The sequence below is a fragment of the Acomys minous genome (genome assembly GCF_964271855.1).
Source record: "Acomys minous genome assembly, chromosome: 17".
Classification (NCBI taxonomy): Eukaryota; Metazoa; Chordata; class Mammalia; order Rodentia; family Muridae; genus Acomys; species Acomys minous.
Genome location: NC_140500.1, coordinates 58069845 through 58097158, shown reverse-complemented (window position 1 = coordinate 58097158; position 27314 = coordinate 58069845). Strand labels below are relative to the sequence as shown.

Sequence of the window (27314 nt, the reverse complement as noted above, 5' to 3'; positions counted from 1 at the left end):
GAAGGAGGAGGTGGATGCAGAGAGCACAAGTAGGACCAGAGGGTGGCAGCAGAGTGCTCCAGGTTTCTCAGTGTTCAGACTCAGCCACACTGTGTGCAAATGTCCCTGAAGCCTGAACAAGAGTCTCAGAGGTTTGGTTTCAATTATTGGCTCTAGGCCACAAAAGACTTCTTCCCAATTAACAGTCTGAAGTACTTATCTTTTTTTATTTTTTCTGTGTAGCCTTGGCTGTCCTGGACTTACTTTGTAGACCAGGCTGGCCTCGAACTCACAGCGGTCTGCCTACCTCTGCCTCCTAAGTGCTGGGATTAAAGGTGTGGGCCACCACTGCCCGGCTCGAAGTACTTATCTTAATAGTCCTTGAGAAGCCATGGTCTTTGAGCCTCCACTAGAAGCAACAGAATTGATGTGGGACTAAATAAGTGAGTTTCCCGCCCCCATGCATTCTTAGTTTAGGATGCAGGTATGAACCTGGTAAGTGTTATTTGGCTTTATTGCTAAACGCAGAGGGGTTATTAGTCCCTAAAATAGCAGTTCTTTAAACCACTCCACCAACAGCTCACTGTGAGGAGGTCCTGGCTGCGGGAGGCTGAAATAGGTGGTATGTGACAGGGCCACCTGCCTTCAGCACCTTTTCTAGCCAGAAGCTCTGGCCTGGTTCTTGCCTCTTCCTGGAGCATGAGATGTCCTTGCAGGCCTGGGAAGGAAAAGCCAGCAGTGTGGCTTCCTTGTCCTCTCCCTGGCTCTGCTAGTCCTCAGAGTCTTATTTCCAAACTCAAAATAGCAGAGTCCTGGGTTTCCTCTTCCCACAAGTCACCTGTAGCTGGAGCCTGGGGTCAGCTGTTCTACCAGAAAGTCCAGGGAGGCTGCAGCAGCTCAAAGGTGGGAATACTGGTCACATTGACAGGGATAGAGATGACAGCCCACGGCAGGCCATGCTGTTCCAGAGAACGTCGGATCATGTAGCTGGGAGGACATGAAGAGCAGTGCTGGCGGTCACTTCCTCAGCACCCCAGCACCGCCCTCTGCCCCGGGGTACTCTGGGAGTTCCAGACCCTGTGAGAGGGGACTGGTGACTGCTGTGTACCCCAGCAAGTCACACTACCCAGTTTAATGGACAGCCAGAAGAGCCCTCACCCATCTCGGCCAAGCAGGAAGAGGGCAGGAATGTCAGCTGTGCGTTGAGTGCTGTCCTGGATCATCTCCACGTAGAAACTGTCATTGTCAACTGCATTGTCTGAGATGATGACAGCCCGCCCGCCGTGCTCCTGTACCACCCTGGTCTTGGAGAGGAAGGAGCAGCCCCTGGAAGAGGTGGTGATAAGACCAAAAGAAAGGCAGGCGCTGCTGCCCCTCCCTCACATCCTTTCCTTGGGAGGATGAAAAGGACCATAGAGAACTTGTATTGCGGTTCATCAGTACACAGCTGAAAGCCGACAATCGACATTATTTAAAAACCGACATTTTGAAGTACCATTGGCTGTGGCCAGAATCTGCCCTTCCCATGTGTCACACCCGCCTACTCCTTACCCCCTTTCCACCAGAGCGATTTGGTCCTGGATGAAGAAGCCGTTGCTGAGTTCCCCGCAGGCCTCTGGAGGTTCAGCAGGGACAAGGTGAATCTGCTCATACCGTGTGTGCTAGAAAACATTCAGACATTTGAACAAGTAAGAGCGTCAGGAAGCACGGCTTTGGGAAGGGCTAACGATTCCATCTAACAGGTGCCTCCTAGTGAGCAAGGGGAGGAAATGGAGTGGCTTCTCTGAGGCTGAGCACTTGAGTGTTTTAATCTAATTCCCACAAAATCCCATCTGATTATCCAGCCTCAACCTGCCTTTCTGTGACGGGGAGAGAAAGACGGTGCCCTTGGCTTTTCAGGTGCTTTCTAGCTGAAAGGCAGTCCCTCCCTGGCTTACAGTGTGCAGCAGCTCCAAGCGTGAAAGTGAGAAAAGGGTCACCGTGGCTGAGTGAGGGTCAGATCTGGGTATCTTTGCACTTACAAATATACCACCAAAGTCCTTGGCAGGTGTGGCTGTGAAGATGTATCGAATATCCCCGGGACTCAGCACTTGGAAGTATAAATAGTCATGGATTCGTAAACCTAGAGGAAAGAGTGCGGGTGAAAAGCCTGTCAGGAGCTGGCCGGTTCCGCTTTGGACCATGAGGTTCTCTATGAATCCAACTGGGGGGGGGGGCTATGTTCTGGGTCCAGAGACCCTGACATCAGCTGATTGGACCTTCAGAGAGCATGAAATTTAAAAAAATTTTTTTTATTCATTTTTTAATGTTCATAGGTGTTTTGCCTACATGAATGTCTGTGTGAGGGTGTCAGATCATGAAGTTACAGACAGGTGTGAACTGCCATGTGGGTGCTGGGAATTTAACCTGGATCCTCTGGAAGAGCAGTCTGTGCTCTTACCTGCTAAGCCATCTCTCCGGTCCCTACTTTATTTATTTATTTTTTTTAAAAACAGGGCCTCACTATGTAGTCCTGGCTGGCCTCAAACTCACAGAGCTCCACTGGCCTCTGATAATCCCCACTCACACCCCCCAGAACTGGAATTAAAGGTGTGCCATCATACCCTGCGATATTTGTTTAAAAACCTCTTTGAACTAGTTTTGTTGTTTTCTTTCTTTTTTGTTTTTCTGTTTTTTCGAGATAGGGTTTCTCTGTGTAGCCTTGGCGGTCTCAAGCTCACAGCGATCCGCCTGCCTCTGCCTCCCAAGTGCTGGGATAGAAGGCGTGCGCCACCACACCCGGCTTAGTTTTGTTTTCTTGGTTGGTCTTGAACCCTTCCTCCTGTCTGCCTCCCAAACATCTAGGCACACTGGATGAAGGAGATTTGTATTTGCAGGTCAGCCACGAAGACCCAGAGCTCTCCGGGGAACATCAGCCCTTCGTCTGAAGAAGACCTAAGAGATGCAGAGTGGATACGGAAGGCCCCATATTTCTAACCGAAACAAGTTAGCTCGGGTCTCACTGACATCTCTTAGACCCAGTCACCATCTAATGTGTCTTGCTCCCACATCTGCTTTTTTAAATGGGATCCTGCTATGTTGCCCAGGCTAGTTTTCAACATCCTCCTGCCTCAGCTTCCCATCTGTCTTCCATTCTATAATTTAAATTTTATTTTATATATACACATGTGCTTTGGCTGCAGACATGTCCATCCAACATGTGTGTGCCTGGTGCCTGTAGAGTCTAGAAGAGGCCATCAGCTCCCCAGGCTGGAGGGATAGGCAGCTGTGAGCTGGGCCCTCTGGAAGAACTAGTGTCCCTAACTGCTGAGCCATCTCTCCAGCTCTCTGCCTCCATTCTTGCTCCTTAAAGTCCACCTGCCACCCGCCCACTTCGCTGACTGTTCACTGTGGTGTAGAACAGCCTGCCTGGCTTGACCCCCACCCCAACCCCAATCTTGTCACCTCTTCCCCATGCTCAAGCTGTAGTGGCTTTTCAGTGTCTTCATCATGTGTGGGTCTTCCTAAAAGTTCACCTGTTATTTCTCAGAAAGATGCTGCCTTGTCCCTTCCTACACCCATCCAAAATATACTTTCTTTCAGCTAATAACTTCCTCTGTAAATATGGGGCACTCATAATATTCTATGTCTGCTTCTTCCACCAGAGCAGTGATTCTAAGTATGAGTCCCAGTGTCTGGGACACAGAGGCTGCTCAGTAAAGGTTGCTGGAAAGCACAGGTAACTCTGCCCAGCTCTGCTGTCCTGAACCAGAGGACTGCCTGAACAGCCGGGGCTTTGCTAGCATAGAGAAACTTCTCCCAGCATCCAAGTGTAATGCTTTCCTGGGATTTGAGTCCCTGGATTTCTTATTCCTTAAACCCAGATAAGTGAATGAATGTGGATGGATGGATGCTCAGGGCTGTTGTGTGTGTGTGTGTGTGTGTGTGTGTGTGTGTCTGTCTGTCTGTCTATGATCCAAATCACAGCCACCCAGAGAGCTCAGGGTGCTTGAAGTTTTTTGTCCTGAGTGTAGGTTCATCCCATCAGATGGTTACACTTTCAGGAAGCCTTCTAGATTAACATGAAGCTACCCTTTCCACAAGCACACGCCTCTCTGGCATTTCATGTGCTTATCTAATAAACTTCGGGTATATGCATGTGTTCACTTAGCGCGTAGGTGTGTACATTTATGTTCGAGTTGTGTAAGTGGGTGCCTGTGAGCCCACGTGTGTTCTCCTGCCTGTAAGAATGCTCACGTTTCTCCTTTCTGGGATCTCTAGCTGTCACCAGGGTCGTCCTCAGTCAGAGGAGGGTTAGAGGATCTTGCTTCGATGGAGGGAGGTGGGTTAGTGGGGAGCCTCGGGTTGCGCCTACTCATGGCCCCAGCGACCAGCACCCACCCACTACAGCTGCCTGGCACCGGGACCTGGCTGGCCCAAACTCGAGGGGTCTCCAAGGTGACCCGTGCCCACCTCCCCCTCCCCCGGCCCCGAGCAGCGCGTATACTGGATGCCCGCCCCGCCCGCCAGCCCGCCAGTCGCCGCTCACCGTGGGCTGCGACGCACGCGGGCAGCCAGAGCACGAGACAGCACCAACCCGCGGCGCCACGGCTCATCTCCAGGGCCCGTCCGGCCGCCACCGCCGTCCCGCCGCTCTCGCTTGCCGGACTTTAGCCTGACAGCTGCCACGGCTACCCCCCCCCCCCAGCTCGTCCCCCCCCCTCCCCGGTATCCACCCCCCCAGGCCCGCTTTCCGAGCCGGTTGGAGCGCCAAACCGAGGCCGGCGGCTGATTGGCTGCCACACCTGTTCTTGCGGCCGCACTTTCCGCCTCTGCGCCCTAGGTCACTTCCTATTGGCTAGGAGAAGTGGCACCCAGAACTGATTTGCCAAAACTCTTAATAGCGACTGCAATTCGCAGCCCCGCCCCCCGCGCTCCTCAGTACCGACGCGACTCCCCGATGCAGGGGAGTCCAGCGAGGATGCTCGGGTGTCCTTCCACTTGAGGCAGCGCGCAACCTCACTCTCCGCAGGCGGCAAGGCGGCGCCTCGGCCGACAGGAGGTACCGACGAGTCAGAGGCCGCCCGGAGCAAGTTTCCCGCGCCCGAGCGGGCTGCGCACCTGTGACCCGGGACACCGGTCTCAACTTCCCAGGCAACCTGTGAAACGCACAGAGCTCCCACGCCACGGAGCCGTGTGGGTGCAGTAAGGCCACTCACCTGAGTGTGCTTCTCACAGCCGGCATTCAGTGTTGACATTTCAATTGCACGTCTCCCATGGTGTCCTGCGGGGACGAGGGCCGAAGCGGGACCCTACTGCAGCCTCAGAGCAAAAGCTGATCGGAACTCGATGATCCCACCATAGCTAACACGTTCCTAGAGCGTCCCTAGGCGGGTGGGGGGGGAGCAGGAACTTCCGGCTCCTCTAGCCAGCCACCCTCGGTTGTAGCTAACCATAGAGTGGCGGAAGTAGTCCGTCCCTTTCCTCTCCTGGGCTGACTTCTCACCAGAAGCTTCTGGGGAGTTCTCCAGCGCGGAGCATTGTGGGCTCTGGGTAGGCGGCCCCGGGGCGGAGACCGGACGTGTTGCGGGTCCCTGAAGCCGCTTCCAAGATGATGGTGAGTGGTTCTCCGCGCATCCGCTGCCATCCGCGGCTTGTGCGGCCCGGGTCCGCTCGCCGGGACCCGCTGCCCGTAGGCGGCTTCGGCCCGGAGCTTGGAGCGGTTGGCGGGAGCCGAGTGGGGCTCGCGGGGCCACCGGGCCTGGAAACCACGGGTCCCCGGTGCTTCGGGGCCGCGAGCCCTTCCCTGTAATAGAAACTCGGGTTTGCGGAGCCGAGTGTGGGTTGAGCGTTTGTACCTGCAACCACCGGGCCGGGCTGCGCCGCCGTGCAAGGGGCGGAAGTGAAGGCGGGAGCGTCTAGAGCGCGCCGCGGCGGCGTGCGGGCCGAGGGATGCCCTGCCGGGCGCTGTGGTCACTCGCGCTCATCCCGGCTGCCGCCTGCGGGAAAATAGAACCCTTCGTTCCTGTTGAAGCCCGTTCGTTCACTTAGTTATTCAGCAGGTGCCTTTTTAACGTCTCGTGGACGTGCAGGCCCAGCTTGGTGCTGGAAAAGGGCAGCAGTTGAGGTACACAGCAGCAGAGAATGGAAGACCTGAGTGCCTTATGCCTCCGAGAGTCTTTTTCTTAAATGACCTTCCCTTTTCCCTGGGATATGCCAACGTCTAAGACAGACTCCTGTGCACTTAGCATCACTTCACTCATTCATTTTTGCTTCTCACTGTCAGTCCTTTGACTTTCGCACCTTCTTCCTATCCCCCATGGATTCCAAACTGATAACTCGTAAAGTGCCTCCCCAGCTACCAAATGCTTTGCGGTTACAGCTCCTACTCAGAAGTCCTTTTTGGAGTCTGTTGTCAATGTGACTTTTCCTTGAAGTTGATTTGCTTGGCCAGGAGCAGAGCTGAGGAGTAAATCCGAGACTTAACGTGCAGCTTTAGAACGTTGTTCGTTGCTGCAGATGTGACCGGTGGCAAGAGCGTTTGCCTAGCATGCCCAGGGCCCTGGGATCCATGCCCACCCCAAACAGGTGTCAAACTTTTTAACCTGAATTGATGGGTCTTGCCCTGTCCAATTTGCTTGTTTGCCTGCTGGGTATCTCACTTCTTAAAAGGTGAAACACGGCCCTGGGTTTGTTTGCGATGTCAACAGACTGTTAAGTCTAGAAGCCTTTTCTAATGGAGAGTTTAAAGGGTCCCCTGAAATTCTGATTCTCTGCCTTTCGTACATCTATAGCAAGAAGTATCCTTGCCTTTTTGTCATTAAGTTGTATGCCTTTGTGTGTGTGTGTGTGTGTGTGTGTGTGTGTGTGTGTGTGTGTGTATACATATAACACACATATATATAATGCTGGTCTTTTTTTTATAGACTATCAAGTCTAATGGTGGCAGCTTTGTTTTTATTTTAGGTACTGGGTATTGAACATAGGCCTCATTTGATTGTTCTACAACATGTAGCTATAGCCTGACCCTCTTTTTCTTTTTTCTTTTTTGTTTATTTAGAACAGGCTCCTTGTAGCTCAAGGCTTGTTTGGAAGTCACTGTGTAATTCACTGTAGTGACTGGTGCTGTCATCCACTGTAGTGACTGGTGTTGTCAACGTGACACAGCCTAGAATGGCCTGGGAAGAAAGTCCGAGTGGGAGATTGTCCAGACTCGGTTGGCCTTTGGTTGCCTTGGTTGCTTTATCTGATGTTGGAAGACCCAGCCCACACCCTGACACCACTCCCTGAACTTGGGGACTGTATAAGAAGAGCGCTAGCTCTGAGCATCATCTTCCTTCTCTTCCTCCTTCTCTTCCTCTTCTTTCTTCTGTTCTTGGCTGTAGATAAGATGTGACCAGCTCCCTCAGATTACTTGGTGCCCCCTTCCCAAGTAGCAGATTGCAACCTGGATTTGTAAGCTAAAATAAACCCTTTTGCCTTTGGGGGAGCAGCCAGGGTATTTTATCACAGGGACAGAAATGAAACTAAGACAGACACTAGACACGGGGAATGGTTTTGAACTTAGGATGCTATGTTTCGGCTGGGAGTATAGGTGTCCACTGTTATGCTCTATTCAAGCTTGCTTTGCCATGCTTATTTGTTTATTTTGTGTGTGAGAGAATGTGGGCCCTGTGCATACGACCACACCAGTGGGGAGGGCAAAAGGGCAATTTTCTAGGCATGTTCCACCTTCCACCTTGCTGAGGCAGGAGTTGTTGTTTCTGCTGCTGCATTGCATACTCAAGGCCAGAGCGTACAAGCTTCCTGGTGATTCTTCTGTTTACTCCCATCTTGCTGTAGGAGGTCTGGAGTTACAGATATGTGTCCCACATCTGGCTTTTATGAGTTCTCGTGGCTAGGCTTGTGCATCCAGCACCTTCACCCCCTGAGCCATTTCTAGGGCTGACTAATTGTTTAATAATGGTTTTTTATTTTATTTTGTGTTGTGGGTGTTGTGCCAATATGTATGCCTGTGTACTGTGTACATTGACTGCCCATGGAGGCCCGCAGGTGTCAGAGCCCCTCTGGAAAAGCCTGTGATGGAAAGTAAGGAGAGGTGCTAGGCAGTGCAAGAGGACCTGCCTTGTTTGGCATAGCTTGGCTCACTGTACTGTTGCCAGCCTTTTCCTTCTGTGGCTGGCCTTGAAATCATAGCCACTCTCCTGCCTCGACCTCACAAGTATGTGCTGGGATCATAGCTGACTACCATGTCTGGCTTAGTATCTCAGAAGGCTTTAGACTAGTGGTTCTCAACCTTCCTAATGCTGTGACCCTTTAATACAGTTCCTCGTGTTGTGGTGACCCCTCATTATTTCATTGCTACTTCATAACTATTTTTCTATTGTTATGAATAGTAATGCAAATATCTGTGTTTTCCAATGGTCTTAAACAACCCCTGTAAAAGGGTCATTCTACCCCCAAAGGGTCATGATACACAGGTTGAGAACACTGCTTTAGACTATCCTAAGGAATGAGTTAGCAGGCTCATGAGACTGTGGGATCTTACGGGAAGCATTCCCTTTTCTAGGTGGCACCAGGGAGCAGGCCCTCTGTAGTACCCCAAGAATGCTGAGAATATAGACATGCCATTTCTTTTGGTTTTTTTGAGACAGGGTTTCTCTGTGTAGCCTTGGCTATCTTGGAACTCACTGTGTAGACAATACCGGCCTCCAACTCACAGAGCTCTACCTGTCTCTGCCTCCTAAGTGCTGGGATTAAAGGCGTGCACCACCACAGCAAGTAAGACACCATTTCTTGACCAGCATTCTTTCCCCCTCATCTGCTAGTTTCATTGTTTTTATTATCTTGTGGTAAGTTTGCCTGTAACGTGTAATAGGTATAGAATTGGGATTGTCCAGTGGTGCTGATTGGACCGAGCAAGCATGTGTTCCCCTCCCTAGTCTCTCTCTTTCTCTCTGCCATTGCTCTCAGGAACCCTACGGCCTTTTTAATTTTTATTTTATTTTCATCTTTTAAAATTCTCTTCTCTCTTCCTTTTATACATAACCAGCAGACTGATGCATGCTCTTCAAAGTATTCAGGTCTTTCTTCTTCTTCTTTTTTTTTATAAAGAGGTGTGCCTCTGTGCGTGTGTGCATTCATGTGGACATCTGTAGAGGCCAGGAGAGGGTACTGGATTTGCTCTTGGAGTTACAGATGGTTGTAGTATTAGGAACCAAACTCTGTCCTCAGGGAGAACAGGAAGCCCTCTTAACTGCTGAGCCATTTTTCCAGCTTCAAATCTATTTTTATATTTCATTCTTGATATTGTATTTTTCGGACTATAAGACACACCTGACCATAAGACGTACCCAGTTTTTAGAGCAGTAAAACAAGAAAAACAGTAAAGACAGCAATTGGACCATAAGATACACCCTCACCCCACCCCACCCCACCCCACTTTTGCAGAGAGAAAAGCGTGTCTTACGGCCCAAAAAAATACCTTTTCTTAGACCAATACAACTTTATTTACTGATAATTTTAATATTTCTTCTATTTGAAAGTCTGTTTACCTACAACCGGTCGGGGTTTTTTTGGGGGGGGGAGGGGTCTTTCTTGGCTTAGGCCTGTCTTGGAGATTCTGTGACTTGTGCATGCAGTTTGAGGCCAGCACCCTGATAGCAGTCATCCCATTCACTTAAAGACGGCTTTCTGACAAGTTAGGGTCTAGTGTGTGGTGCCAAGTGTGTCTTTGTTTCTATCTCATTGGACTGACTGCTCAGTTTTCTTGTTACATTGTATTTCAGTTGTGTAGATGTTTTCCCTGTATGCAGATCTGTGCGTCATTTGTGTGCTTGCTACCTATGGAGTCCTGAGGCTTAGAGGTGGTCCTGGGCTGCAGACCCCAGTGCAGAGGGCAGTCAGTGCTTGTAATTGCCGAGCCATCCCTGCAGCCCGAGCACCTTCCTTATGCTGACAACTGCTTATTAAATCCTTTGTTCCTGTCAGTTAGCTTGGCCTGAAACCAGGTTCATAATTTGTCTGAGCTCTGGTAAATAAATGTACACCGTTTACCAGCCTAGATCCAGTTGCAGGCCTTCTGGGTTTGCGCATGTGCACTGGTGTCCGCAGGCTTCAGGGTGTATATAAACACACTTGGGTGCTTTCTGCAGTTCAGCCCCTGCTGCAGTGGGTCTGGGGTGCAGCCGGACGGTGCTCACAGAGGATTTTGACAAATAAGCCGCTTGGTTCACAAAATGTTTATGAAATAACCCAACAAAAAGTTGACAAAAATGGGGCTGGAGAGATGGCTCAGAGGTTAAGAGCATGGTCTGCTCTTCCAAAGGTTCTGAGTTCAATTCCCAGCAACCACATGGTGGCTCACAACCATCCCTACTGAGACTTGGTGCCCTCTTCTGGCCTGCAGGTGTACATGCAGGTGAAACACTGTATCCATAATAAATAAATAAATAAATCTTTTTTTAAAAAGTTGACAAAAATGTATTGTACATTTCCTTAAAAATTATACATTTTTATTTTAAGAAGAAAAATGTGGCCCAGTTCTGTAGATCTAGCCTAGCATTTAAAAGGGAAAAGAAAGCTGGGAGCAGAGACTCACCAAGGTCATTTCCAGATCTAACACCCACTGGAGTAGAGGGCAGGGAAGAGACCCCCCAGCTCCGCTATACTGTCTGCAGAGAATTAAAAAACAAAAACAAAAAACAAAGCTACGGAAGGACTCAACAACAGGAGAACGGAAAATGAGCCAGAGAGAGGAAAGGAAAGGAGCTCTGTATTTAGCAAGGTACAGTAAGATTCATGGTTCTAGCCGGTGGCGCACGCCTTTAGTCCCAGCATTTGGGAGGCAGGGGCAGGTGGATCTCTGTGAGTTTGAGGTCAGCCTGGTCTACAAAGTGAGTCCAGGACAGCCAGGGATACACAGAGAGACCCTGTTCAATAAGAAGAAAAAGATCCATGGTTCCATATAGGAAATGGGCTGCCATGAAAAGTAGAAGCCCCAAGTTTCTGCTTCGACCCTTTCCACTTTCCCTTAGCACAGTCCAGTCCTTTGTGCCCACACAAAGGCACATCTGGCTGGGAGTCTACATGATTGCAGAAATTTGGGCAGTCTCTCTGAAGCCCCTAACTGCAGTAGTCTCTGACAGTAGGGTCTCGGCCTGCAGAGTGCAACAAATTATTGTAGGCATCAGGCATGGGGTGAGTTGACTGGCCATGGGTGTGTTGGGGACTTGTAGCTGGAGCATGATCTGTTCTTTGTAATTCTAAGCAAAGGCAGCTACCACTGTCTCATGACAGTGACTATAGTGGACTTGGAACACTCAGTCGGAGCATGTTTTAATACAGTGACTTTCTATAGTTGATGATAAAGTGTGTGCAGTCCTCACTATTGCCTGCTCAAATCTACCATGCTGCCCAAATATCTCCTACTGGATGTTTTTTCAGATGAGTGTCCCTCTTCTTTTTGCTTTAGGTTACCATCCTGGTGAGCACAGTTGATAGACATGAAATCTTTTTCCTGGAAACTGCTATCTAGGCCCTCTGAGGTATCTGATGCCTGTGTACAAAGGCATAATCTTTTGTGATGGCTTTTGCACTTGGCCTGACTCTGCTTATTGATGTGTGTGGGACTTGTATTGCCCACTTGCAGCCCTGCTTAGGTTTTGCCCTTGCTAGCTTAGAGTACTGTAATGTGCAGTTAGCACCCACAATTGTCCTGGCTAGTTTTATATCAACTTGACACAAGCTAGAGTCGTTTGAGAGGAGGCAAGCCTGTAGAACATTTTGTTTTGTTTTGTTTTTTGAGACTGGGTTTCTCTGTGTAGCCCTAGCTGTCCTGGAACTTGCTCTGTAGATCAGGCTGGCCTTGAATTCAGAGATCCACCTGATTAAAGGCCAGTGCCACCTTGCCTGCCAGAGTATTTTTTAAGATTAGTGATTGATGTGAGAGGTACCAGCCCATTGTTTGTACCATCCCTGGGCTGGTGGTCCTAGGTTCTATAAGGAAGGATGAGTAAGCCAGTAAGCAGCACTCCATGACCTCTGCATCAGCTCCTGACTCCAACTTCTGTCCTGTTTTGAGTTTCTGTCCTGACTTCTTCTTCAGTGATGAAGAGTGATATGGAAGTGTAAGCCAAATAAACTATTTCCTCTCCAGCTTATTTGTAGTCATGGTGTTTTATCTCAGCAATAGTAACCCCAACTAAGACAAATGTAATTTTGTTTTCTGTGCACAGACGATAGTTCTTTTTGGTTTTTGGAGACAGGGTTTCTCTGTGTAGCCTTGGCTGTCCTAGACTCACTTTGTAGACAAGACTGGCCTTGAACTCACAGCGGTCCGCCTGCCTCTGCCTTCCAAGTGTGTGCGCCCCCATGTCCAGCTCAGACTGTAGTTCTTAATGTCATTTCAGCATCTTCCCAAACTACTCAAATAGTGAACAAGAGGTTGGGTCTGATTTCCAATGTCAGTCAGTAAAGAGCCTCACCACATGTACACAGTCACATGGAAGTGCATGCAAACATGTCTGACAAAAGACAGAATGGGCCTTTATACTTTAAGAGAGAAACCAAGGATAAAATGACTGGAACAGAAAAACTAAAATGGCACGCGTCAATAGAATGGCTCAAATTAGGGAACTTTTTCTTTTGGATTGTAGTTCTCTGAGTACCTTTTGTAGTGCTGGTGGTCATGCGCTGCCTGCGTGTCTCGAAATGCCCTTATTTCTCCTTCAGTTTTAGAAGACACCTTTGTTGTGTATAGCAGTCTTGGGTGTAGTTACTTGCTCTTTGAAATGTATTGCATGCTTTCTTGGTGTTTAGGGCTACTGCTCCAAACAGCCTTTGTAAGGATTTACTTTTAATTATGTGTATGTGTTGTGTGTTTGTATTTGGGTATGTACATATCAGTGCCAGTGCCTTTGCAGGTAATGACAGGTGGATGTGAGCCATCTGGTGTGGGTGCAGAATCCAAGCTCAGGCCTCTGCAAGGGCAGTGTGTGTTCCTAATTACTGGACCCTCTCTTCAGTTCCCACTTAGAAGTTTTTGGGTTTTGCTTTTTGTTTTTTTAATAACTGTTTTGTGTGCATTGGTGTGAGGGTGTCAGATCCCTTGGAACAGGATCTGACAGTTGCAGATGTTGTGTGCCCCCATATGGGTGCTGGGGAAAATTGACCCTGGATTCTTGGGAAGAACGGTTAGTGCTCTTAACCACTGACTGAGCCATCTCCCAAGCCCCCTACCCTCTTGAAGTTTTAAAATTGTTTCTTTGCTTTGTGAATTATTTTGTTCTGGGTTTTTTGTTTTGTTTTGTTTTTTGAGACAGAGCCTCGTGTAGGCAGGCAGGCCCAACACATGGCATTCATTTCATAGTGGGATTACATGTGTGTACCACCATTCTTTCAACATATGCTCCTTTTGTTTTCTTTTTGTTCTTTGAGACAGGGTTTATTGTGTAGCCTTGGCTGTCCTAGACTAGAACTAGCTCTAGACCAGGCTGGCCTTGAACTCACAGAGATCCATCTGCCTGCCTCAGAGTGCTGGGATTAAAGGTATGTGCCACCACCACCTGGCAAATATTCTTTAAAAGATGTAGTGAGTGTTGGGTTAAACTGCACCTCATTCATTCCTTAGAGTGTGTGGGGCATCCTTCCTTATTTGTTATTCCTCCCCTTCATTGTTGTTGTCATCATCATCATCATCATCATTATTCCTCCCCCCTCCTCCTTCTAAGATTTATTCATTTATGTACATAAGTACTCTATTGCATGCATGCCTGCATGACAGAAGAGAGCATCGAATAGAAGAGCACATGCAATTCCATTAATCCATCTGGTATCAGCCACCATGTGGGTGCTGGGAATTGAACTCAGGACCTTTGGAAGAGCAGTCAGTGCTCTTAACCTCTGAGCCATCTCTCCAGCCCCAGACTCCTTTATTTTACATGGTGGCACTGTTGTACTTTTCTTGCTCAGTATCTGAAGTGAGCAAGGGACAATTATTTTCAGCATTTTTATAGCAATGCAGAGTAAAAGGTAAATTGCAGTTGCACTTGCTGACAGAGGGTGACTGAATGATGTCCCTCTAAGTACTTCTATTTGACATGCAGAGTTAGTCCAGTATTGAGAAGATGACATGGCTGACTACTTACTCCAGGTGGCTCACGTTTAGATATAGAGAGCTCTAGTTTGTCAGCTGCTGTCTGAACTGGAGGAAAGATACCTATCCTGGCTAGGTTTCTGATGCTGTGATTAAATACTGTAATGTTTTATTGTTGTGAAAGACACCATGACCAAGACAACTTACAGACGACAACATTTAATTGTGGACTTGCTTATGGTTCATTATTATCATGGTGAGGAGTATGGCAGTGGGGAGGCAGGAATGACACTGGAGAAGTAGCTGAGAGCTGTATCTTGACCCACAGGCAACAGGCAGTGGGGGAGGGAGACAGACAGAGAGACACTGGACCTGACCTGGACTTTAAAAATCTCAAAATACCCTGTAGACATGTTCATAGGCCAGTTTACTGGTGGCATTTTTCTTTTCTTGTTTGTTTGGGTTTTGTTTGCTCACCCCTACCCAGAGACAGGATTTCTCTGGATAGCCATGGCTGTTCTGGAATTTGTTCTGTAGACCAGGCTGGCCTTGAACTCACAGAGAGATCTGCCTCTTGAGTGCTGGGATTAAAGGCGTGCGCCGCTGCCCGGCTGATGGCATTTTTTCAATTGCTGTTCCTTTTCCCTTATGATCCTGGCTTATGTTAGGTTGACAAAGAACTAACCAGTGCAGTCTCCAAGCAGGCCTTTTGAACTAGCAGCATTTATACTGTCTTGTAGTTTCTAGGACGAGAGTACAAAGAAAGTCACTGCAGGGTTAGTGACCCTTCTGGGCCAGTGCTAAAGAAAAAAACATTTCTCTGAGGCATCTGACTAGTAGGATTGATTGAGTCACATGGGAGCATTTTGGAGTGGGTATGAGAGGTGACAGCATTGCTGGGTGGAGTCAGTATTTCATTTGTTAGGTAAAACAAAGGAGCTCTTTTTGTTTTGCTGCAGGATCTAATCTTTCTGTGCTGTGACCCAGTTTTAAAGCACAGGACAAAATGTCAAGAGTTGAAAGGGCCAGATAATCACCAGAAATCATAATTTATTGTTAAGACTTGAGTATCAGCTGTTCCTCTAGAGATAGGCATGGCTGGGGAGGCAGTGTGTGTAGCAGAGGGTGTGGCTAGCTCTCCCATGGTGGAGCTGGGGGGGGGGCCTTCCTCACAGTCCTGTGAGTCTCAAGTAGCTGGTGATGATTAAAAGCAGTCAACTGCTCTCTTCTGCAGCCCACACCAGTTATCCTGCTGAAAGAGGGCACTGACAGCTCCCAAGGCATCCCTCAGCTTGTGAGTAACATCAGTGCCTGCCAGGTGATTGCTGAGGCTGTAAGAACCACCCTGGGTCCCCGTGGCATGGACAAACTTATTGTGGATGGCCGAGGTAAGTCTGCATGGTTCCTCAGGGCTTTGTTCAGGAGACTAGGTCCCTAGGGAGTGTTTAGGCTCAGGGTTGTTAATCAGAAATCCCACTGCTTGTAGGGTCTCCTAAGGGATTAGTCACTCTGAGGCAATATACAAGGCCTAGAATGTATAACCCTGTGGGGATCTGTGTGAGAACCTGGGCTCAGGAGTCTATTGCCCTGTAGGAAAGTGTATCCCAGAGACATAAATAGAACAAACTGGGAGCTAAAGAGATAGATAGATAGATAGATAGATAGATAGATAGATAGATAGATAGATGCCTGCCTGCCTGCCTGCCTGCCTGCCTCAGTGGTTAGAGCTTGTGGCTCTTTCAGGTGACCCAAGTTCAGTTCCTAGCACCTATGTCAGGCAACTCATAACTGCCTTTGTAATTCCAAACTCTGGAGGTCTGATACCTTCTTCTGGCTTCTGAGGGTCCCTGCATGCACAAACACACACACACACACAGTTAAACTCTAACATGTTGCTGACACAGGAGAAAATTGCCCTTTAAGCTATATTGTATGATACTAGGATGTCAGTTGTGCTGGGCATGGTGGCACACGCCTTTAATCTCAGCACTCTGGAGACAGAGGCAGGCAGAACTCTGTGAGTTTGAGGCCAGCCTGATCTACAAAGGGAGTCCAAGGCTACACAGAGAAACCCTGTCTCGAAAAACAAACAAACAAAAAAGGATGTCAGTTGTATTAGAAGTATCTTAAGTGGTTGCTCTTATTTTGAGATAGTATAGCCCAGGCTAGCCTCCCAGGTGTCCGGATTGCTGTTGTGCACCACTATGCTTGGCTGTTTAAACATTTCTCTGTGTTCAGTTAACCTGTACTCAAAAGAAAACCAAGAGTCCGTGTTATTTAAAAAGTGTGTGACCCATTCCCAAGGAAAAAAAAGTATGTGGAGTCCAAGCCCAGTAAACAGAAGTAAGAAAGGGGGCTTTAACTGTTACTGTCTTTCTCTAAGGCAAAGCAACAATTTCTAATGATGGAGCCACAATTCTGAAACTCCTTGACGTTGTCCATCCTGCAGCAAAGACTTTAGTGGACATTGCCAAATCCCAAGACGCTGAGGTAAGAAAGTCAGTCATAAAAACTTAGCGGAGGCAGGATGCATGCCTCCTTTGCTACCTCTTGTTTTCTCACTGAAGTTTTTTTTTATTTAGGTCTAAAATTATAATTGTGTAAGTATTTCATACTTACAAAAGTAGTTAGAATTTATTTTGGGAACAGGGGCAGTGTCTTCTGTAGTTCTGGCTATCCGAGAGCTGGCTATGTATACAAGACTGGCCTTGAACTCACAGATCCACCTGCCTGTGCCTTAAGAGTGCTAGGATTAAAGGTGTATACCACCACCTCCCAGCTTTTTAAAATTAAAAACTTTTAAAAGATTATTTATCTTTTTCTGTGAGCTGAAACTGTGTTTCTTACTAACTTTGTATATAATAAAGTGTAATGACTAGTTTTAGGTCACTTAACATAAACTAGAGCCATTAAAGAGGAAGAATCCTCAATTGAAGAAATGCCTCAATAAGGTTGGGCTTAAGCAGGCCATAGGGCATTTTCCTGGTTACTAATGTGGGAGACCCAGCCCATTGTGGGCGGTGCCACCTCTGGGCATATGGTCCTGTGTTCTCTAAAGCAAGCTGAGTAAGCAGTAAGCAACACTCCTGTGGCTTCTGCATCAGCTCCTGCTTCCAGGTCCCTGTTCTGCTTGAGTTCCAGCCCTGACTTGCTGTGATGATGCACTGTGATGTACAAGTATAAGCCAATTAAACTCCTCCCCAAGTTTCTTCCATCATCGTGTTTCATCTCAGCAGTAGTAGCCCTGATTAAGACAGTGTAACGTATCTACTGGCTCGTGTGTGCAAGCTCTATCTTGAGAATGGCTTGTCCCTGGGCCCTCTGGAGACGGGTGCTCTCTGAAAGTTACCCTGTGTCTCAAGGCCATCTGAGAAAAGCTGATTCCCCAGATACTTTCACCTTTCCATTTGTTGTATGTGGGTTTCTGGAAAGAGCTTGACACCTATTTAAACAATGTGCCTAAAAATGGTTTTCAGAGCCTCGCATTCCCTGAGTACCAGAAAACGTGTATTCTTGCTGTTCTCTTCCAGGTTGGTGATGGCACCACCTCAGTCACCCTGCTGGCTGCGGAGTTTCTGAAGCAGGTGAAGCCCTACGTGGAGGAAGGCTTACATCCTCAGATCATCATCCGAGCTTTCCGCACCGCCACCCAGCTGGTATGGCTGCATCAGCTTGCTTGGCCCTACGCCTGGGCACCTTCACATTCTGTTAGGATAATGCCAGAGTAGGACAGTGTGGCCATCTCCCTGCTCCACCCTTCAGCAGCTGTTGTCCTCGTGTCCTTATTTGGCAATCCAGAGCCAAGTCCTGGAAGAGCTGATGGTTCTATAGAACACTGTGGCTGCCTTACCTTTCTGAGAGTTTCCTGGGTGGCAGGGCTTTACCTTTTCCTTGGCAGCTGCAGTCCCAGGGGATGTGCTTAAGATCTTGGCACTAATTAGATCCACTTCATTGTTCTGTGGTTAGCATGAGACTCACTCAACTTGTGTTTTTGGCAGGCTGTTAACAAAATCAAAGAGATTGCTGTGACTGTGAAGAAGCAAGATAAAGTGTAAGTTTCCATTGGACTTTGTCAGAACCTTGGTATCTTATGGCCTCATAGGGTGTGTAAGTGTGTTGCAGACCCTGTGTAGACAGGAAGCTGTTTGGTTCTTTTGTTTTTTTTTTTTTGAGACAGGGTTTCTCTGTGTAGCCTTGGCTGTCCTGGACTCGCTTTGTAGACCAGGCTGTGCTTGAGTGATCCCCTGCCTCTGCCTCTATAGTGCTGAGATTAAAGGCCTGCGCCACATGCCCAGCCTGCTGTTTGTGTCCTGACACACCCTTGTCTACAGACTGGTGCTGAAAGCTGGCACTGGGGCGGGTGTAGTGAGTGGCTGTATCTGCTGTCTGTTGCTAATGATCTACCCTAACAACAGAGAAGGGGCAAAGAGAGGGGCGAGTGATGCATTTTGGGTTAAAGGACGAGTAATGGGGTGATATGTATAGCTGCTAACGTGGACTTATATTTAAATGACGGGTTGATACTGTTTGTGTCACATGTGAGTTCTCGGCCACACTGTAATGGCTAGTGTGTATAGAGTAGTGCATGGCATGCACCTCTCCTGTACTGTGGTCAGGGAAGAAGCTCACGCCAGTTCTGCCCTGTGCTGCAGAGAGCAGAGGAAGATGCTGGAGAAGTGTGCAATGACAGCCCTGAGCTCCAAGCTGATCTCCCAGCAGAAGGCCTTCTTCGCCAAGATGGTGGTCGATGCTGTGATGATGCTTGACGAGCTGCTGCAGCTTAAGATGATTGGCATCAAGAAGGTGCAGGGCGGAGCCCTGGAGGTGAGCCTGTGCGGCCTGGGGACAGCAGGCAGCGCCGTGTGGGAGCACAGCGCACACTGTGTAGGTGCAGGGCGGAGCCCTAGAGGTGAGCCTGTGTAGCCTGGAGACAGCAGGCAGTGTCATGTGGGAGCACAGCGCACACTTTGTGGGTGAAGGGAGAATGCAGGTAAGGCAGGAAAGCAGCTGTGGCCACTCCGCCCATGCTGCCTGTAGTCTTTGGATCTGTTTTTTATCGTGCATGGAAAAGTGGACCTGTGCCAATTCAGAATCTTGTTTCTTTATGTCAGTATCAGGGTGTGTGGAAGGATTAGTTCAGATAAGTTACTTGTGCATTCTCCAAAGATAAGTTCTAGAGATTTTTGGCAGTTCACTCTTCAAAGAGACACCGTCAAACTTGGCCTTCTACTAATTTCTCTTGGATAGATGATCTATAATTCAAACCATAAAGGGGGCTTAGAATTAATTGTCCCATAACCACCTCTGCCCCTTATGCAGCCACTGTTACCAGTTCACATAACGTAACCTGGAATTCCGAATACACAGTGTGTGCGTGTGTGAGCTTGCTATTTTAATGCCAGTGATGGCTTTTAGTATATACTGGTGGTCTGTGCCATGATTTTGTGCATTTACAATAACGTAGCAATTGGTCCAAGTGAGCATTTTTATCACTAACTTGGTACTGTCCAGTACATCCTTTTGTGCTGTCTGGAACAAAAGTCCTTTCCATGTATGTTTAAGCATTGAAAATGACAGCTTGTGCAACAAACAAGCTAAATTTTAAATTGGTTTGTTATTATTTAAATACCAGCATGTAGCTGGGTGTAGTGGCGCAGGCCTTTAATCCCAGCACTTGGGAGGCAGAGGCAGGCAGATCACTGAGTTTGAGGCCAGCCTGGTCTACAAAGTGAATCCAAGATAGCCAAGGCTACACAGAGAAACCCTGTCTCGGAAAAACAGGAACAAACATTAACATGTGCTTGGCGCCTGCTGTATTGGCCTGCATAACTGTGATTCTTTTTGTTGTTTTTTGAGACAGGGTTTCTCTGTGTAGCCTTGGCTGCCCTAGACTCGTTTTGTAGACCAGGCTGGCCTTGAACTTGGAGCAGTCTGTCTGCCACTGCCTCACAAGTGCTGGGATTAAAGGCATGTGCCACCACATGTGGCTCTAAAAGCATTCTTTGACATTAGTTTATCTGTGCTGTTTTTGTCCTTTTTATCTCTGGCCTGCTGTACTTACTCTATGGGAGCCATTTGTATATCCTCTTGGAAGGGAGTGAAGCCAACTGTGTTTATGCTACACAGGTGCCCCAATGCTGCAGTGTGCCCAGGCCTTAGAACTAATAGTTTTATCTGGTATGCTTGAATTTTCCCCAGAGTGCTCAACATTTCACTAAATCCATGTAAGAACTCAGGTTTTACTTCATTTTGTTGGGGTGTTTTGTTTAGTTGTTTTTTTAGATTGGGTCTCCATGTAGCTCTGGCTACCCAGGAACTTGCTGTCTGTCCTCACAGCCATCACCTGTCTCTGCCTCCCTAGTGCCGCAGGACCATATAACAGCCCTAACACTTGTTTGTTTTGAGATAGGGCCTTACTACTTCAGGCTGATCTCAGATTTGTGATTTTCCAGTCTCTGCTTCCTGAATGCTGGTATTGTAGGCTTACACCACTGTGCCTGGCCTTTTGTAAAATTGTTAAAGAGGCTGATAAGATGGCTCAGTGGGTGCAAGCATAGGACCCTTAATTAGTATCCTAACACCCATACAAAAGATACCAAGCTTCCTGGGGTGGGTAGAGGCAGCATGAAGATACCCAGAGCCCCCTGGCCAGCCATCTAATAGCTAGACTGCTGAGCTTCAGGTTCAGAGGAGAAACCCTGTTTCAAAAAACTAGGTAGAGAAAACTGAGTGCTTGGTGGACAAAGCACTTGCAGAAGCTTGGGGGCTGGACTTGGCTCGCTAAAGCCATGTAAGAGCTTGGTGAGTGTGGTAGTCACGGCCAGTGTCACCTTCTGTTGTGGTTCCTTTGGATCCGCTCTTGTGTTGCAGGGTGATGTTCCTGTTATCTTGGTGAGTCCTGCACACCCAGACCAAAGCTTTAGCGGGGCCCATGAGATTCTTTTACACTGGACACTGCTACGTTTCCCTCTTCTCTCTTCTGTACTCAGACTCTCTGGTCCCTGCCATCTGTTTTGTATATCAGCAATTCAAAACCTTTTTTATTTCCTGAGTCTATAAAACAACTGACTACCTTTTGGGACTAACCCTTTCTTTCACAATTTGACAATTTTCTACTCGCCATCATGATCAGCGTAGGCATGCCACTTGAGGCTACGGATGTGAGTGGTACAGGCGTGGGGATACATGCTGCTTATCGATAAGCTGTGGCATTTTTTGCTAAGGAGTGTTGCTGAGAGAACTTTTAAGTCAATGATAGTGAAGTTAGTCCCACATGCAACATATTTTTTGTTGTGCCTTGTATTTAAATCTGGCTGCTAGAAGTTATGTACAGTTTGAAGAAGTGAAAGGTCATGGCTGGAGGGGTTGGGGGGTAAAGGGCCACAGCAACAGCTACCAAGGAAACATTCAAGCCCCAGTGTCTATGCTGTATGTATACAGGCAGTAAAGAGACGAGGCCTAGACAGAATCATGGCACAGTGTCCGCCTTTCCCCTACCCGCCTGCTCCGTTGTTGGCACTGCTGTAGTTGTCCTCTGGCAGCTGCTTCAGAGGCCAGCTTTAGCGAACAACCCAGATACCATGTTCGTCTCTACAAATGGAATGATGTCTTACCTTAAAGGGGCGAGTACAATGTGTTCTGTGTCACTAAGAAAGGTGGATTTGTCCCAAATTTTGTGGTGGTGGTGGTATTAAGAATATCACAGTTGTGGCAGTGGAGTTCACTCTTGTTGAGTTCATGGACTGATTGGATTTCTGACTATAACCAAACCATTGAGCTGTCTGCTTTAACCAGGAGTCTCAGCTGGTGGCTGGTGTTGCATTCAAGAAGACTTTCTCTTACGCTGGGTTTGAAATGCAGCCCAAGAAGTATAAGAACCCCAAGATCGCCCTTTTAAATGTTGAACTTGAGCTGAAAGCAGAGAAAGATAATGCTGAAATCAGAGTCCACACGGTGGAGGTAGGCTTCCCCCCAGCAGGGGTGGGCGGGTGGGCAACTTTCTGGGTGGGCCTCTGGTCTCTAGGCTACTGAGGACCAGCTCACAGTTTCTCAGGTTCTGGTGGGCACTTTGCTTTTGCCTCTGCTCACCATCCATTCCCATGTTTGCATATCTTGGCCAACTAATGTTCTCACTGAGTGAATTCCACCTGGGATAGCTGGACTGTGCAAGCCTATTGAGTGACTGTGTTCTTTGTCTCTTAGGGATGGGCCCTCCAGCTTGCCTGAGTTTTTGTTTTGTTTTAAGCTCACATGCACTAAGTAGGGTTCTACTGCTGAGCAATACCCCAGTCCCTGGCCCCCTTTTTAACATTAGTTTTTCTGACATATGGTTCTCTGTGTTTTGTTTTGTTTTTTTAGCTCTGGCATTGAACTCACTATGTAGGCCAGGCTAGCCTCATGGAGATCCACCTGCCTCTGCCTCCTGAGTGCTGGGATTAAAGGCGTATGCTGCAATGCCCAGCTTGCCCAGCCTTTAATTTTTTTTTTTGTCTTGAGAGGATGTCTTGTTAAGTTGCTCAAGTTGGCCTTGAACGTATTCTTCCTACCTCAGTCCTGAGTGTGGGTGACAAGCTTACACAGTCAGGTGTGGCTTGCCTGCAGTTTTGGTTCTTTTTAGTCAGACAGGTCTCCTTCCTTCAGCTGAGCCTCATGGACTCTCTTCCTGCCATTGTGGTTCCCAGGACCGCCTCTAGGTAGCAGTGTCTGCCAGCACAGAATGGCCTTTGTGGTAGGAGGTCTTACTGGGAAATCCATAGGCACAGCTGTCAGGAGAGGTGAAACTGTTCCCCACACCTCAGCAGTGCCACAAGTTCTAGCGAAGCTCTCCCCTGAGGCTACTCTGTATGTTTGTGTTTGAAGTGTTAAGTGGTTGCTGTTTACAGTCCTTGTGTATTTGGACTGTTGACCCACTAATTCCCAGATAAATCAGCATGTTCCCTGTGTGGGGAGCAATTGGGTTAGCCTGTCAGACACCAACCTCCATCCCAAAACACCGTCTTTTTTGGGTCTCTAGGATTACCAGGCAATTGTTGATGCCGAGTGGAGTATTCTCTATGACAAGTTAGAGAAGATCCATCAGTCTGGAGCCAAAGTCATCTTGTCCAAACTGCCTATTGGGGATGTGGCCACACAGTACTTTGCTGATAGGGACATGTTCTGTGCTGGCCGCGTGCCTGAGGAGGATCTGAAGAGGACGATGATGGTAAGAAACCTCCATGGGCATTGCTTATCCTCTGTGGGCCTGGGTTGTTTCCTTTGTTCCTGGTGTAAAGGAATACACTTGTTAGATTGTCCCTGTGTTGACTATTTGTCAAGAAATGCTTCATCTGAGGTCTGTATGCCCACTAATAAAACTGCTTCAAATTCACCAAGACAGGAAGTGGGTGGTGCACAGCAGCAGCACTGTGGTCCACAGGTCAGGCTCAACGAGTATTGCTTCCAGCTTGGGCTTTCCCTCTTGATATCTCAAATGAGCCATGTAGGCTAAAGAACTGCTCCCAGGTAGAGTTGCTGGACCCAGAGCACTAGACATCAGGTCCCTGTTCCCTTTTAATAGGACCCTTTGCCCTTTGTGTGTTTGGTTCTGTTTTGAAGTCATCTTTTTGAGTAGCAGTTGGGATCACCTAGAGACCAGGATAGGTAGGCTATCCTGAGCAGCGGGTTCTACAGTTCTGTGGCAAATTTAGCTTGGAAACTGGCTTGTTGAGTGGGTGGCAAGAAGCCAACTGGCCTCGTTGGTATTTTCTTTGCTCCGCAGGCCTGTGGAGGCTCAATCCAGACCAGTGTGAATGCTCTGGTTCCAGAAGTCCTGGGCAGCTGTCAGGTGTTTGAAGAAACTCAAATTGGAGGAGAGAGGTGAGCCTATAACTGCTTGTGTCTGCCCAACCCCGCCCCCCTGTTGTCTTGTTGTGAGTGTGGTAAATGGCTTGTACTGATGTTTATTTGTGATATTTAGGGGGGAGGATAAAGAGCTCAGGTTCAGTGTTACAGAAGGGGGGATGTTTTAACTAGATGTTAGATCTGATTCTGCAAACTTGAATGCTCCAGTAATACCACCCCACTCTTGCCTAAAAAATACCTTAAAGGTAGGATGAACAGCCTGAGTAAACAAGAGCTGCTCCCTCTTGGGAGGGCTTGATGGGGAGATCAGATGGTAAGGTGGCGGCAATTCATGTGTGCACCATTGCATCCTGGACATAGGTACAATTTCTTCACTGGCTGCCCGAAGGCCAAGACATGCACCATCATTCTCCGTGGTGGCGCCGAGCAGTTTATGGAGGAGACAGAGAGGTCCCTGCATGATGCCATCATGATTGTGAGGAGGGCCATAAAGGTACTGGGATGACAGCCTGTTGCCTGCACAGACCCCTGACCCTGGAGCTGATAAGAGCTTGGATTTAATATAACCTGTCCTTCCGTAGGTGGCATGTTTGGCTTTGATTTCCTCCTGCAAATCACTAGATAGGTCTTCATTTGCCCCACAAATCATGAAGAAGCAACGTCAGCCTCACATAGGACATTCTGTTTCAAAAGCTGAAACTGGTTAACAAACTGAGGCTGAACTTTAGCTGTCTCCTGAAGTGACCACTCCCAAGCTATGGCTGACTCTGACTGTGACCTTACAGTTCCTAGGACTGAAACTGGGATGTGCTGTGTCTGGGTTCCTGGGGCTGGGAAAGGGAGACCAGGCAAATGCACTTTCTGGGATGGAGGACTTTTTTTAAGTCCAACTTGACGCCTTGAGCTGGACCACTGCACTGAGAGCTGTTTGGTTTCTGCAGAATGATTCTGTGGTGGCTGGTGGTGGGGCCATCGAGATGGAGCTCTCCAAATACCTGCGGGATTACTCAAGGACCATTCCAGGGAAACAGCAGCTGTTGATTGGGGCATATGCCAAGGCCCTGGAGATTATTCCACGACAGCTATGTGACAACGCTGGCTTTGATGCCACAAACATCCTCAACAAGCTGCGGGCTCGACATGCACAGGTAAATTCCCTCCCTGCTCTTTGGGGTCCAGGGATAGGCTCTTAAGTATGTGCTGTGCCTACTGGGAATGTGGGCACAATGGGCAACTTCCTCCTGCCACAGTGCCAGGCCTGGATATTGCAGTCAGCGTGCCTGGAGTTGGGAGCAGATGGGGAAAGGCGCACTGCGTGTCGTGTGCCATTTTCTTGAGAATGTGCTATCAAGCCAGGTTCCCGGCAATTGAGTACTCAGGAAGGTTTGCAGGAAGAAATGAAAGCAGTTCCATAGTGCCTGCCTTCTCTTTCAGGGGGGCGTGTGGTATGGGGTGGACATCAACAACGAAGACATCGCTGACAACTTCCAGATGTTTGTGTGGGAGCCAGCCATGGTGCGCATTAACGCCCTCACAGCGGCTTCTGAGGCCGCATGCCTTATTGTATCAGTGGATGAGACTATCAAGAACCCCCGCTCCACTGTGGATGCTCCCCCAGCAGCTGGCCGGGGCCGAGGCCGCCTCCATTAAGAGGCAGTCTGCACACCTCCCTGTGAGGTGAATGGGGGTGAGGAAATGGTTGCTTGGTCAGCTGTGTTCTCACTGGAGGTTATTTAAATAAAATTTAAAAGTTATTTGGTCAGAGTTTTTCTCAAAATATCCTCTTGCCTCTCAGAATTTGAGCTGTGTGTACTTGAAATAAAGGCTTCTGTTGTCTGGGGGCTCAGTGTGGTTCTGAGGAGCTAGATGTGTGGTGGCTTCCTTTTCTCCCAGCATCATCTTCAGCCCTTCTATCTCAAGACACTGCACACAACACACAACGCTTCTATCACCGTAGTTGGAATATGTCCCCTGTGTCCTGCCCTTTCTGTATTTTGAGCTCAGGCATGTATCCTCTTAAAATACTTTTTGTTTTGGTTTTTCAAGACAGGGTTTCTGTGTGTAGCCTTGGCTATTCTGGACTCACTTTGTAGACCAGGCTAGCCTCGAGCTCACAAGGATCCACCTGCCTCAGCCTCCCAGGTGCTGCGATTAAAAGTGTTCACCACCATGCCCCGCTTCCTCTCAAAATACTTTTAAGTGACAGCTCAGGGCATTATATAACCTCTGAGCTTAGAAAATGTTCTCTTTTGCTTAGTTACTGTGAGAGTCCTTTTGGTTTAAACGGGTACTGTGGATTTCATGATGTTTGCTATGGAAGCCCTTGCTGAGCTATCTTCCTAGCCCATTTTTTTACTTTGGGTTCATCAGTCTTTATGGTGTTAGGGTCTCACCAAGTTGCCCACACTGGGGTTGACTTGCTTTATGTACTGAGTCAACTGGGGCTCATGCCGTCATCCCAGCTCCTGCTTTCTTGTGACCAAGGCCAATTAAGAGCTGTTGGAGCAGAAGACTGGCAGGTCTACCAGTGCCTGGGTTCTGCTAGCCCAAAGCTAGTCACTGATAGAGCTGAGGGACCATCCTAAGTAATGAAGTTCTTGCTCCCTCAAACTGGTGTCTGGAGAACTTGAGCCCTGCGTGCGTGGTTAGATGGCCTTGAAGGAGGGTAGGGTTCCTGAGGGGTGCAGCGTTCTTCCTGTGGCCAGGCACCTGCTGTGTGTGTGGCAGGAGTGTTTAACAGGTTAGGTAGGGCCTGTCGGTCAGATCACATGAGGCCAACTGTGAAATTAAGGCCAGGCTACTATGGTAGCAACTTGGTCTCTCAAAGATCAAGGTGATTGGCTGCCAGAGCCTCCTAAAGGGGAACTAAGCCACTGCAGGGCGTGCAGTGCGTACTCCTGTTCTGCCTGTCTGGTTTTACTCTAGAATAAAAGTTTGGTTTATTTGGATGCCAAAAGCAAGCTTGTGTAGTCCCAGGCTGGTGGCATGGGGGGCCTTTCTCCACCATTGTCTGCAGCCCTAAGAGGGTGACCCTTTGTTCCATTGACTGGGCTATCTGGCTTCCTTCTACCCTCAGCGTCCTTATTACAGGAAGGATATAAGGCAGCCTGAGGATGTCTTTTGGTAAGCTCCTTGCCCATCATGTGCAAAAAAAAGTTTCTAGGTCAATGCTGTCTTTTAAAAACATGAAATGTAAGAAAGTTCCCGTATTTCAGAGGTGCTAAAAAGTTTTAGAGAAATGTGTATGAAAAGAGACAAATCTATCCTAAATTGTTACCTAGAACACTAACTTGAAGATGTTAACAGGTAATTTTGGGTATGATGCACACAATCTCTCTAGCACCTGGGGCTCAAGGCTATCTTCAGTACCAAGTTTGAGGCCAGTGTAGGCTACATGGAAACACAAAAGGTAGGGTTTGAA

General features: G+C 48.2%; 2 protein-coding genes across 2 annotated transcripts; one reads left to right on the top strand and one right to left on the bottom strand.

The window, feature by feature from the left end:
* Nucleotides 1-475: 475 nt before the first annotated feature.
* PRADC1 (protease associated domain containing 1) lies at nucleotides 476-4654 on the bottom strand. Its single transcript, XM_084766193.1, has 5 exons — nucleotides 4508-4654; nucleotides 2001-2101; nucleotides 1531-1640; nucleotides 1138-1305; nucleotides 476-966 (listed from the first exon to the last, which is right to left on the bottom strand). The coding sequence occupies exons 1-5, from the start codon at nucleotides 4572-4574 to the stop codon at nucleotides 846-848; spliced, it is 567 nt and encodes a 188-aa protein (XP_084622319.1). The 5' UTR covers nucleotides 4575-4654; the 3' UTR covers nucleotides 476-845.
* Nucleotides 4655-5419: 765 nt separating this feature from the next.
* On the top strand, nucleotides 5420-25647 carry CCT7 (chaperonin containing TCP1 subunit 7). The gene is made up of 12 exons (XM_084766175.1): nucleotides 5420-5575; nucleotides 15288-15441; nucleotides 16437-16543; nucleotides 17584-17709; nucleotides 18052-18104; nucleotides 18706-18877; nucleotides 21848-22012; nucleotides 23067-23255; nucleotides 23811-23908; nucleotides 24254-24386; nucleotides 24835-25041; nucleotides 25328-25647. The coding sequence occupies exons 1-12, from the start codon at nucleotides 5570-5572 to the stop codon at nucleotides 25541-25543; spliced, it is 1626 nt and encodes a 541-aa protein (XP_084622301.1). The 5' UTR covers nucleotides 5420-5569; the 3' UTR covers nucleotides 25544-25647.
* The last annotated feature ends 1667 nt before the right edge of the window (nucleotides 25648-27314 follow it).